At 43.1% G+C, this 13,002-nt stretch overlaps 1 protein-coding gene across 1 annotated transcript in view; it reads left to right on the top strand.

The window, feature by feature from the left end:
• Nucleotides 1-4,942: 4,942 nt before the first annotated feature.
• Nucleotides 4,943-13,002, top strand: part of Tnks (tankyrase) — a 153,311-nt gene continuing 145,251 nt past the window's right edge. The window contains exon 1 of the mRNA XM_048330906.1: nt 4,943-5,664. Within this exon, the coding sequence (XP_048186863.1) occupies nt 4,986-5,664 (679 nt within the window). The 5' untranslated portion in view covers nt 4,943-4,985. The remainder of the gene's footprint in view (nt 5,665-13,002) is intronic.

Raw genomic sequence — 13,002 nt, 5'->3', positions numbered from 1 at the left:
TTAGCACTGATCATTGTCACAGCAAGTAGAACTCCATTGCTAATTGTATATTCCTTTCCAAGCAGTCCATGTGGCGTTATTAACAGAGAAAGCAGTTGGCATTGCTTCTACTTCTTAGAACCCTGTGGGAGCCCTAAGAATAGTACTTGACTACATTTCTTCACGGATTATTATTACTATTATTATTGAACATGAGGCCTCATGCTTACCAGGCAGGTATTCTACCATTGACTTTCCCCTTCAGCCCTTCTTGTCACTGGTTATTTTTTGAATAGGATCCCACTTCCTGCTGGGGGTGGGAGCTAGACTTCAATCCACCCATCTGGGCTTCCCTTCATTGATGGGATAAAGGGTACATGCCACCATGCCCAGCTATGAGTTTAGAAAGGGTTTTACAAACATGTGTCTATCCAGGCGAGCCTCAAACCATATTTCTCTCATTTTCAGCCTCTCAAGTGGTTAGGACTGGCCTGGTGCTGGTGGCTCGCACCTGTAATCCTAGCTACTCCGGTGGGGTGGGCTGAGGTCTGGGGAGCACAGTTTGAAGGCAGCCCAAGCAGGAAAGTCCATGAGACTTTTCTCCCCAAGATACGACTCCCCAGAAAGCTGAAAAGTGGAGCTGTGGCTCAAGTGGTAGAGCTCTAGCCTTGAGCAGAAAAGCTCAGGGACAGCGCACAGGCCCTGGGTTTAAACTCTGGATCCCCCCCCCCCCCCCAACACACACACACAGAGCTGGAAAACATGCATAAGCCATTGGTCCATTGGTACTCAGACTCTTCAGGAATTATTATTTTTTTTACTGTACTTGGCTTGAACTCATGACCTTGCATTTGTTAGGCAGATGTTCTACCACTTGAGCTATAGCCAGCCCCTTATTTTAAAAGGAAGACCTGAACATTTTCATACCTTGATAACAATAATTAATCACATTTATTATTAACAATAATTTACACTGCACCCAATGTACAATGTGTATTGAAACTTCGTGCTTTTAACCAGAACAGGCAGATCTAGTCATGAATGCAGTACTTCAAATGAGCCAACATTTTGCAATCCACAACAGTAGGAAACAAAGAAATGAAGTCCATGGAGTGACAATAAAAAAAAATAAAGCTACCAAAAGAGCAAAAATCATTATGATAGCTTTTGGGAAGTTTCTGTAAGTCTTTAGTGTTACAAATAGGTGATGGTTTGTTGATTGTCTCCATTCAAAGTAACATCTACTTGGAAAAGTTTAGGAAGCATGTAAAGAATTTCACCGAAGAACAAATTCTACTATGACATTAAAACCTTAATGTACAGTGCTAGGTATTTTGTGAAGGGAAAGACGCCATCATAACAAATAACTGTGCTCTGGCAAGAGAATAAATGGTAGTTCCAATATTCCCTTTCCAGTTATTATTTTCTTCTTTTCTTAACTAGTGCATTTTCTTAAATCTTTAGTATATTTTTGGTAGGATTTGGGATTTGGTTGCTTTATGTAGTTTGAAATGTTTATTGAGAGCTTCTGTTTGCTTTTGTACATTAGTTATTAGTTACATTGTGATATAACTATAAGTGATATCCCTTACCCTTCCATATTTAGTAGTACATATTTGTTTTACCATTTTTACTCTATGTGTGAAGGATTACAACACAGTTATCCTGGCGTTTGAGTGCTCAAAACTGAATGCTCCTATAGCTCTTTTGGGTACTTGTCCCTCTAGTGTGATCTAGAGATTAGAACAGGGCAACCCAGAGAGATCTCTGTTAATGCATTCAAATGTGTTAGTTTTGTGTATTAGCAGTACAAAAGCTAATATATACTATATGTCATTGCAACAGTTTTAAGGCATTTGCATAATTAATAATAAAAACACATGGCTTGGCAATGGCTACTTAGAAGGAGAGCTACAGGAATAATTGTTCAAGGTCAGACCAGGCATGAAGTTCCATTCGGGTGAGATTGTGCACTCCTGTCATCGCAGCTACAGGGGAAGCCCAATGGCCGGGTACAGTGGCACATACCTGTCACCCCCAGCGACACGGGAAAGCACAAGTGGAAGGACTGCAGTCCAGGAGGTCCGGGGTGAAAAGTGACTGTCTCTCAAAAATCACCAGTGAGCCTGGCGCCGGCAGATCCCGGCTACATGGGAGGCTGCAATCTGAGATCACAATTTGAAGCCAGCTTGGTGGGGCAGGGAACTCTGTGAGGTTCTTATTTCCAATTACACACACACACACACACACACACACACACACACACACACAGTGGAGCTCTGGCTCAAGTGGCAGGGACAGCACCCAGGCCTTGAGTTCAAGCCCCAGGACTGGTGCACACTCACACACACTCACACACATACACACACACACACCAGTGCAAAAAGGGGCTGCAGCTGTGGCCCAAGCGGTAGGCATTTATTTGCCCGGCCATCACGAGGCTCTTAATTCAACTCTCAGAACTAGTTAGTAGTGGCTCATCCCTGAACCCCCAGCTGTTCACGAAGCTGAAATCGGGAGGACCCTCCTCTGAGGTCAGCCCAAGCAAAGAGCTCTGGAGACCCTTACTCGACTTGTAGCTGGGCAGAGTGGCATGAGCTCGACCTTTCAGCCATGTAGGAAACAGATTGGGTGGTGGATGGTTCCAGGCCAGCCAAGGCAAAATGGTTGTGGAGACTCTCTGGATGGAACAAGCTGTCTGGCTGAGGGGATGTGGCCGCCCCCCTTCTCCCCCTCCCCCCCCCTCACAGGCCAGGGCACCAAGTGACCCCCCTCTATCAACACACCAGCACACGCGCCAAAGCTGGAGGTGGGGCTCCCTTGGTAGAGTACCTGCTAGTAAACAAGAGACCGAGCTCGAACCCTAGAAATGCAAACAACCAAAACAGCACGACATTCTTCTGTTTTTATTTTTTTAAACTTTCTTATTGTCAAAGTAATGGACAGATGGATTACAGTTTACATAGGTAAGGCAGTGAGGACTTGTATCCAACTTGTTAGCGCCTCCTTCGTTTTTCTCCCACCTTCCCCCCTCCCCATTCCCTCCCCACCCTCCCCTGAGTTGGACAGTTGGTTTACAGCATATCATCTTGTAAGTACTGCTGTTGCATCGGTTCGGCTTTTACCCTTCAACTCTCCATTTCGGTATTCCCCTTCCCTAGTTCCCGTAAACGTATATACAATACCCAGTGTACCAAAGTCAGTGACAGTGACAACAGGGGTAAAAACACGGGGAAGAAAGACATTTTTGCTTTTAATAGACTTAAAATTTTAGTTTTAACACACAGATTTTTGTACAGCTGACATAACAAGACCAAAAAAGTTCCTGTACATACTTTTCTTCTGTGTATGTGGAAAGGACAGTTTCACACATAAGTGAGCTATTATTTTGAAAGGAACTTTATTATTGTGTAACTTACAACAATAACTAGCCTTTAAATATGGTGACAATTCCTTACTGGTAAGCATGAGATTACTCTAGAAACTATTAGAGTATTACTCAGTTGAATGATCTCATACACATCCTATCATTCCGGTAATTTTTAAGTCTATTAACTATTAGGTTAATAAAGTATTACTTAAGGGAATTAAGATTATCTAAGGGCAAAGTGTAGAAATTCATCTGGTGACTCTTACATGCCAATGTCTCTTACAAGAAGCTTCATACGATAGCAATGGTACAATGATAAATTACATCTTACTGTTGATATGAATGCTCTGATACACAGGTGTCCTTTTGTTGTCAAAGAGCAACAGTGAAGTACAAAAATAAAAAACTTAAATTCAAAACAAAGAAAAAAATAAAACAAATGTGGTCACTGGTTGCAAAAGAAATACAAAGCCAAGGAAAACTGGATCCTAGTCTATCTCAAATGGCTTAGAACAATCAATAATCGAAGTTCATTGAACAGTTGCAAATGGCCAAAGGGTAGCACAATGTCCTTTCTTCATGTTCTGAAGATTTCATAAATTTAGTGGAGACACCTTTGCAATACTAGATTAGGATACAAGGGTGCAGAAGTGCTTTTGATACACTTTGGGGGGTTTGTTTATTCCTTGGATGCGAGATAAGGCGCTAAAGTAAGTATACGGTTAAAGTGTATAATGCAAAAGATAAGTTCTTGTGTTTATTGGTGTAAATTTGAGTTTCCCATATTGAAATTTGTTTCTGATGCCTAAACATTTTGCCTGAATTGTATGACAATTTTTAAATTAGACTTAGGTAATAAAGTACCATGTGTGCAAGGAAATGAGTCAAACTCAGTGTATGATGTGTGCTCTGGTTCGATTTTAGTTTGATGGGGTCGTTTCTTGTGTTTTTTTTTTTTTTTTTTTTTTTGCTAACGGTACGGGTAACAAGAAGGATAAAGTTAAAGTTATAACCCATCACCCTATATTTAGTGAAAAGTTACTTCCCATTCGTCACTTATATTCCTGATCTCATTTAGTCCAAAATCCAAATAAACGCGCCCATTGGTTGAAATGGGAATATCAACATCATGCCGAATATTTTTTAACGAACACATAAAACCACCTTTTGTCACTTGGTTTCATAGTCTGTTTTATCCACCCCAAGCCTTTCTTCTCGGGGCACAGAATTTCCACCCGTGTCCGCTCTTTTGGGAATAATGCTGTTTGTCCACGCTTTGTCACGAATGCATCGCCTGCGATGGAAGGTGCGGAACACCCACCAGTCAGGCAAAAGTTGCAGCTGCGGATGAGGGAGAGAAAAAAAGCCAGCTGGGGAAATGCTGGCTGGAGTTTCACCGCGCTGACAGCGGTGGAGCCCCGCCCACCACCAGGCCCCGCCCCCGCCAAGCCAAGCCCCGCCCCCTCTGCCGGCGGCACGCCGCGCCGAGCTGCCCGGACGCTCCCTCCGTCCCTCCGACCCCGCCCACTCCGCGAGTATCGCTTCCGGTGTGTCGGACGCTGATTGGCCCGGGCGTCGGAAGTGAGGGCGGGCGCCGGGGCCGTTGCCGCAGTGACAGTGCTGGGGGAGTGGGAAGATGGCGGCGTCGCGTCGCTCTCAGCATCATCACCACCATCATCAGCCACCGCTCCAGCCCGCCCCGGGGGCTTCGGCGCCGCCGCCGCCGCCGCCGCCCCTCAGCCCGGGCCTGGCCCCGGGGGCCGCCCCGGCCTCGCCCACGGCGGGCGGCCTGGGCCCCTTCGCGTCCCCGCGGCACGGCCTGGCGCTGCCGGAGGGGGATGGCAGTCGGGAGCCTCCCGACAGGCCCCGATCCCCGGACCCAGCGGACAGCAGCGGCAGCGGCGGCGGCGGCCCCGGCGGCGCGGTCGGCGCCGTCTCCGTCACCGTGGTGCCGGCGGCTTCCGCCTCGTCCGCCGTCGGGGCCGCTCCCAGCCCGGCCGGCGGCGGCGGCGGCGGCCACAACTCCCCGTCCTCTTCCTCTTCGCCGACTTCGTCCTCGTCTTCCTCCCCGTCGTCCCCGGGATCGAGCTTGGCCGAAAGCCCCGAGGCGGCGGGAGTCAGCGGCCCCCCACCTCTGGGGGCCGGGGCGGCCGCGGCCGGGAGCGGGGTCCCCGCCGTGAGCGGGGCGCTGCGGGAGCTGCTGGAGGCCTGCCGCAATGGGGACGTGTCCCGGGTGAAGAGGCTGGTGGACGCCGCCAACGTGAACGCCAAGGACATGGCCGGCCGCAAGTCTTCCCCCCTGCACTTCGCGGCAGGTCAGAGGCCGGGGCTCGGCTCGTGAGGGAGCCGCGGGGTCGGGGGCGGCCGGGCCGGGCCGGGGGGCGGGTGGGAGTGGGGGGCGTGGCGATGGCCCTCCTCCACTCCCCGCGGGAAGGCCGGCGGTGCCGAGGGGGTGTGCGCGTGCGCCCGTTCTTCGGGGTTTGCACCGGGACAGGTCCCCGTCCCCGCCCCCGTCGGGATCGTCTCTGCACGGCGGTCAGTGGTGTGTGTGTGTGTGCGCGCGTGTGCGCGCGCGCCCCACTTTGTTTCCACAAAGTGAACGTCCCCCGGCGAAAGTTCAAAACAAGTTTAATGCAACGCAACAAGTGTCTCACCGACACCGTGGCCGGCCGCCCGACGGGGAGTGAGAGGAGAAACAGGTCCACATCCCAGCCTGCGAGGCCCAAGGAGGTCGGGGCCTTTCCCTAAGGGAAAGAAAACCGGCCTCCAACTTGTGGACACTGCCGTGACCGTTTCTTCACCTCCACTCAGTTCCTTAGTTTTCACCTGGGCACAGATGATACACTAGGTTCCAAGTTTCTGGCACGTGTATATCCAAAAAAAACAAAGTGTAAATTCCTAAACTCTGTACCCCACATTTGCCTTTCTCTCTCTCTATTTTCTAAGCAAGTAGATGGCTGACTCTCAGAAACAATGAATATATATTTACGCTACAGAATGACCTAGGGAGGGAAGGAGTAGGTAGGAAACAGAAGGATGATGAAAGTGACCTTCATCAAGATTCACTGGACACCTAAATGAATACGTGAAATTGTAACCCCAGGTACAACCATTTGAAAATTAACAAAATACAGAAATATAGTCTACAAGAACTGTAATCTCATTGCTCAGTTATGACCTATTGACATTTAAGGAACAAAGATGTTATAATCAATACTAGAAACATTACACTAGATGTGTGTACTTCATGTATATACTTTATAAAATTAAGACAGAAAGATACTAAATGAAAAATGCCCCCCACCCACATATGCACACTGTGGATCCAGAAACCCTCTGTTAGCTTTCTTGTTTACGTTGTCACTCATTCAATTGGTTTATAGTAAAACATGTTCAGCAGCTTATGTACTGTTTAGTTTTTATCCTAACTCAGAAGATACCCTCCTCATTTTACAGAAGAAGCAGCGAGACACATATTATTTAGATAAGTCCGGAGCCACTCAAAAAGTAGTGGAAGGAGATGTAGATTCAGGCAGTTTGATTATCGACCTTGTGAAATCAATCTTAAACTTGAGTAATTTATTCTCTGGTTAAGGTCACTTGGCATTTTTATGAGTAATTGCAGAACAGCATGGTTTGGAGGGGGACACGTAATTGAGGAGTTAATGGTTAAGAATTGCTTTCACGTATTTCTTACTGTAGATCACATCTAGAAATACATTTTACATTGTCACAGACACACAACCAAACAAAAGTTTCAGGACAGCTTCCTTACACATGTGTTACATTCTGAGACTTTATGGAGGGGGACACGTAATTGAGGAGTTAATGGTTAAGAATTGCTTTCACGTATTTCTTACTGTAGATCACATCTAGAAATACATTTTACATTGTCACAGACACACAACCAAACAAAAGTTTCAGGACAGCTTCCTTACACATGTGTTACATTCTGAGACTTTATGTCATATTCCACTTCATTTTTATCAAATGCTGTTTGTAATCCATTAATGGGTGGTGACTAGTGGTATAAAACAGGAAGTCATTATTAGGTCACTGGGTCCATTCTTGATATACAGGCACCATTGTTATAATGAATTGAGTCAGAACATTCATTTAACTGATATACTGATATTCATTCACTCAGGGGTCTTGGGTGTCTTTTTTTTTTTGAGGCAGTCTCATGCAGGATGGCCAGGCTGGCCTTCAAACTGCAGATCTTCCTGCCTCAGCCTCCTTACTGCTGAAATCACAGGTGGGAATCACCACACCCAGTTTTTTTCTGTTAGTCTAAAGGAAAAATGCAAGTCTTAATTTTGTGAAATCAACCAAAGCTACTTGATTTTGCACACTGTTCCCCATATTGCTTCACATATCTTGTCATTCCTTACATTTCTTTATAAGTGATCACTAGCAAGTGTAACTAATATTAGTGTATTTGTTTAGGATAAGTCATACATAAAATAGGTCTTGTCTTCCAAATCACATCTTCTATTTGCTATATTACTTTAAGTTTTGTTCTAGAGTTTTATGTGTACCCAGATAAGCTAGAATGCAAACAGAAAAAATATAATTATGTTGTAATTTTGAGGGCTGCCTTTTTAGAAAAAGAATTAGTTCAGTTTTGGGAAAGAGACAATTATAAAATTCTCCATGATAGAGAAACAACATTTTTTTAGTCATTTTATCCCACTTTCGTGTTTGTGTGCATAACATAAGGCCTTGTGAGAGCTTATTTCCATCATGTGTAGGCTGAGTAGTTTAAAGTAATTTTTGGTTAACTATTAGTTGGCTATGTTCATTTTTGAAGTGTCAGGGAATAGCTGTATTGAAGATGGGAGTTTGGTAAATTCCTTGGATGAAAGGTTCACAGTTTATAGTTCAGTTCTACAAATTTCTTACTGCTTATAGATGAGGTGTTAAATACTGGCACAATTTTCGAATTGCAGTTCTTAACTTCATGGCGTTTATAGTGTAGTAGGGCAGTTTTAAAGAACAACAATAACAGGGCTCCACAGAACATGTAACCTTGAATGGTGGGAAGATACATTTTATTGTTTTCTTTTGGAGTGCATCATAGGGATTGTTGTTTTGAGTTTGGATCAGTTAGGAAGCCTTTCTCGATAAAGTGTTTTCTTTTATTTAAAGGCAAAATTTGAAGGATATGAGACTAAGTTAGCCAAGCAAATGATAGTAGTAATAACTAATTACCTCTATTTACAGTTCTATAGCATGAAATGAAACAATTTTAATGACCTCCGGAATGATATTAAGCCATATTTAAAATCATTTTGACTTTTTTATACATTTAAATTTTATTGTAAATGTGACATAGAGGGGTTACAGTTATATAAGGCAGGTAATGAGTACATTTCTTTTTGAGCAGTGTTACTCCCTACCTTGTTTTCTCCCACTTATTCCTCTCTGCCCCCCCCTTAATTTTTATTACCATAATAGGAACTATATTCTTTCCAGCAGAACTGTAAAACAACAATATTAATTGAAATCGTCCCAACCACAATTAGAACATAATCTTCATTTTCCGAAGTTGACATAAGTTCTCGAAATATTAATACCTTCCAAACTACTGTTTCTAATTTATCTAATGATACTGTGTGTACCACAAGCATGTGTAGCTTGAACTCGGGCCTAAACACTTTTGCTTGGCTTTTTCTGCTCAAGGCTGGTGCTCTGCCACATGAGCCAAATCTCTGCTTTCAACTTTTTGCTGGTTAATTAGAGATGACAGTGTCTGGAATTTGTTGCCCAGGCTGGCTTTGAACCTTGATCCTCAGGTCTCAGCCCTCTGAGTAGCTAGGATGACAGGCGTGAGCCACGCGTTCTGTTCCTGGCTGGTGCATATTTATTTAAATCGTTGACTAGATAGAGTTTGTATGGGACTTCCTTATATAGATAAGACCCTTGGTTCTCATTTCCTATTCTTCCCTGTATAGCACTTAGAGAACTTTTTAAAATAGTACCAATTTGGAGTGATAGCACCATGGGTTATAGTAGTGACATTTTTGCTAAGGGGCCAATGTAATTCTGATAAGGTCTTTTTTTATAGGATAAGGTCAAGTGAGATTTTTTTAAACAAGGCTTTAACAAAGATTCTGGTATTTTATAGTAGTTTAAATTGAAGAAATGTTGAAATAGTATTCCTGATGGTTAATATTACTTGTATTATAGTATGAAATACAAGTTATTTTAGTATCAGAACTAATGAAATTTAGATACCAGTTTTGTTTTCTTTTGATTTGGATAGTATCTACTACGACACATGCTCAACTCATTCCTGACCCTGGTTTTTAGCAGTACAAATGATTTTTTTTTTTTTTTTTGCCAGACTTAGAGCTTGAACTAGGGGCCTGAGCACTGTCCCTGGCTTCTTTATGCTCAAGACTAGCATTCTACCACTTGAGCCACATCTGGCTTTTTTTTTCTATACATATGGTGCTGAGGAATCAAACCCAGGGCTTCATGTATGCGAGGCAAGCCTACCACTAGGCCACATTCCCAGCCTCTCTAACTTGTTCTTTCTCTAGTAAAAATCAGGGTATCTTCTAGACTGTTGCCTATCAGTGGATAAGAAAATGAAGCTGTATTTCATTTCTGAAGTTGGAATCTTTTTGAGCTTTTTGTACTTTGGCAAGATCCTCTCCTTCCTTCTTTTCCATCTTTTCCTTTTTTTGCTACAGGCATCCAGCCTGTCATTGCACTTTCAGCCTTTCTGCCTCAGGCGTCCTGCTTTATATCCTACACCATGTTGCCTGGCTCCTTGGTAATCCTTTGAAGCCCATGTTCTGCCTCGGGATTGAAGGGTCTAATTGAGTGATAGAAGGAAAGGACTTACTTTCTTCCTGAACTTAAAATGCTGATTGCAAATAGTTTATTTTGTTGTTGTTTTTGTGGTATTTTTTTAAAAACTTTTTCTGGGGATAATTCTGGTGGTTATACTCAGGGCCTTTTGCTTGCTAATCAGCAAGTGCTCTGCCACTTGAAACACATTCCTTCAGTTCCTATAGGGTCTTGAGTTTTTGGCTTAGACTATCTCAGTAGTTCCTCTTGCATAGCTAGGATTGATAGTGTCTGCCACAGTACTTGGCTTGTTTGTTGAAGCAGAGATCTTGCTTCTTTTTTCCTGGACCTGGCCTCTATGATCCTCCCATTTTTGCCTTTCAAATAGTGATTACCTAGTGTTTTCTTCCTTAAGGAATTTCTTTTTAAACATCTTCTTAGAACTATGTGTGAAGTGTAGTTTTGTTTTGCTTTACTGATACTCATGTGAAGTGAATGATTTAAGGACTAAATTTTCTATTTGTGAAATCATTATATAAATGTTTGGCCACTAGTGAAAAGTTGGTAGCATGCCTACTGTTAAACAGTAGAGGAATACTATAGTTTCTGATTGTATATTATCTACCAGTGTATTTTTTTTTTTTTTTTTTTTTTTTTGGCCAGTCCTGGGCCTTGGACTCAGGGCCTGAGCACTGTCCCTGGCTTCTTCCCGCTCAAGGCTAGCACTCTGCCACTTGAGCCACAGCGCCGCTTCTGGCCATTTTCTGCATATGTGGTGCTGGGGAATCGAACCTAGGGCCTCGTGTATCCGAGGCAGGCACTCTTGCCACTAGGCTATATCCCCAGCCCCATCTACCAGTGTATTAATGTATCAGACTTTCCTTAAATGCATGTCTTTGTAAATTACAGACACCTCTGCAGCTGCTCAGAATATGCATATCAGTATCTAGAGTTCAGTATTTATTTGATGATCAATGAAAAGCTTGCAGGTATACTCACTGAGTTTTGACAAATGCGAACACTCATGTAAGTCAAACCAGTACAGAAAGTCATTACCTCAACATTCTCTCATGTCTTACCTGGTCCTTGTCTCTGCTCCTGTCTCAACCACTATTATAAAGCAAAATCTGCCTATTTTAGAAGTTCCTATAAGTGGAACACTTGTACTTTGTAAGATTTTATATATGTAACCCATATTAGTAGTTTCTAGTCATTACAGAATAGATTTCACCAGATGAATATGCTATAGATTTTTAGCAAAGTACAGTTTTTTGAAAGTGGTGGGACTGAAGTTTGCGTCTGTTTCACAGGGCAGTTCACACCATGGAAGTTGACTTCAAAGGTATCTTTCTTCAAGTGAGAAAGCAAAACAAAGTGAACAAAATGGAACGTATAGTCTTTTAAAAATCCAGCCTCAGAAATGTTATGGCATTACCTTGTTGTGTTCCTTAGAAGGAAATCAATAGATCCAGCCCTAACTAGAAGGGAGGGGATCCGATAGCCAGACCCAGTCACCTGTTCATCTGCAGTCACATTTTGAGAAGTGCTTCATTTGGGTGTGAACACCAGAGTGTGTTTACACTCTCTTGGATGGTACTGTTCAAAGGTCTTCTGGGGCAGTATCAGAGCTTTCCTCGCCTGTGATGAGTTCCTTCTGGAAGATCTCCCAAAGGCCCTGCCTAAGGCTCTGTTCTAGTTAACATTTGTAAAATAGGTAGCATATTCAGAAGCACAGTGTAGCAAATACATAAACCAGCAGTACAGTGTCTTAGATCCTCATGAAGCCCCGTGCCCTGTCCACAGTTGCAAGTGCTCCAGTTTCATATGACCAGGTTTTGTTTATAGCACCATCTCTACAAACACTGGAGTAATGTGTTGTGCTGTGATAGTATTGGGGCTATGATGTCATTAGTGGGGGTTTTCAGCATTATAACTATTTGGGTCTACTATCAAGTAAACAGGCTGTTAACCTCCCCCCCACCCCCACCCAGTATCCTTAATCCAGCCTCTTGTATCTTCTTTAGGGAAACTAGAGATGAGATCATGACTTAAGAGTTTAAAGTGTAAGTTTTTCTCTCAGTACTTTAACTGATATTTAAGGATTTTTTGTTTCTATTAACATTTTATTTGAAATGTTTTCTAATTTTCTTTGTGGTTCCTTTCTTATCCTATAAAGAATTTGACCAATGTGTTGTTTATTTTTAAATTTTGGGGGTTCCCGGATATGTTATTATTGATGACTAATTTAATTTTACTGCAGTAAGAAGATATATATTGTACGATCACAATCTTTCCAGATTTATTGAGCCTTAGGTGCTCAAGATAACTATTTTTTAAAACTCATTTTGCTTTCAAGTAATAGAAGAAAGTTTTGTTTTTGTGCATTTTTCACTGTAACAAGGCTTCATCAGATCTCCAAGATTGCTTTTTCCCTTAGTGAATTGCCAGGTTCTTTGGTAGAAACTTGTTTTGCCTGTTTGTTCAGGTAACTTTATAGAATTCAAGTAGCATGACCTTAAACTTTTTTTTTTCTTGAGGTTTTTTTATTTTTCCCTTCCAGTCCTGGGGCTTGAACTCACGGCTTGGGCACTGTCCTGAGCCACTCTGTGCTCAAGGCTAGTGTTCCACCACTTGAACCATAGCCCCTTCCAGCCTTTTCTGAGTAGTTTATTGGCAATAAGAGTCTCAAGGACTCTTCTGCTGGGGCTGGCTTCCAACTGTGATCCTCAGATCTCAGCCTCCTGAATAGCTAGATTTACAGGCATGAGTCACTCCTGGCGCTTAGCCCAGCTCAGAGGCTTTTTTTTTTTTTTTTTTAATTTTATAGCTCCTTATTCCATTTAAGCAAATTAGCT

This window comes from Perognathus longimembris, chromosome 21 (genome assembly GCF_023159225.1).
Source record: "Perognathus longimembris pacificus isolate PPM17 chromosome 21, ASM2315922v1, whole genome shotgun sequence".
In the NCBI taxonomy this organism is placed as follows: Eukaryota; Metazoa; Chordata; class Mammalia; order Rodentia; family Heteromyidae; genus Perognathus; species Perognathus longimembris.
This window is presented reverse-complemented; position numbering and strand designations above follow the sequence as displayed.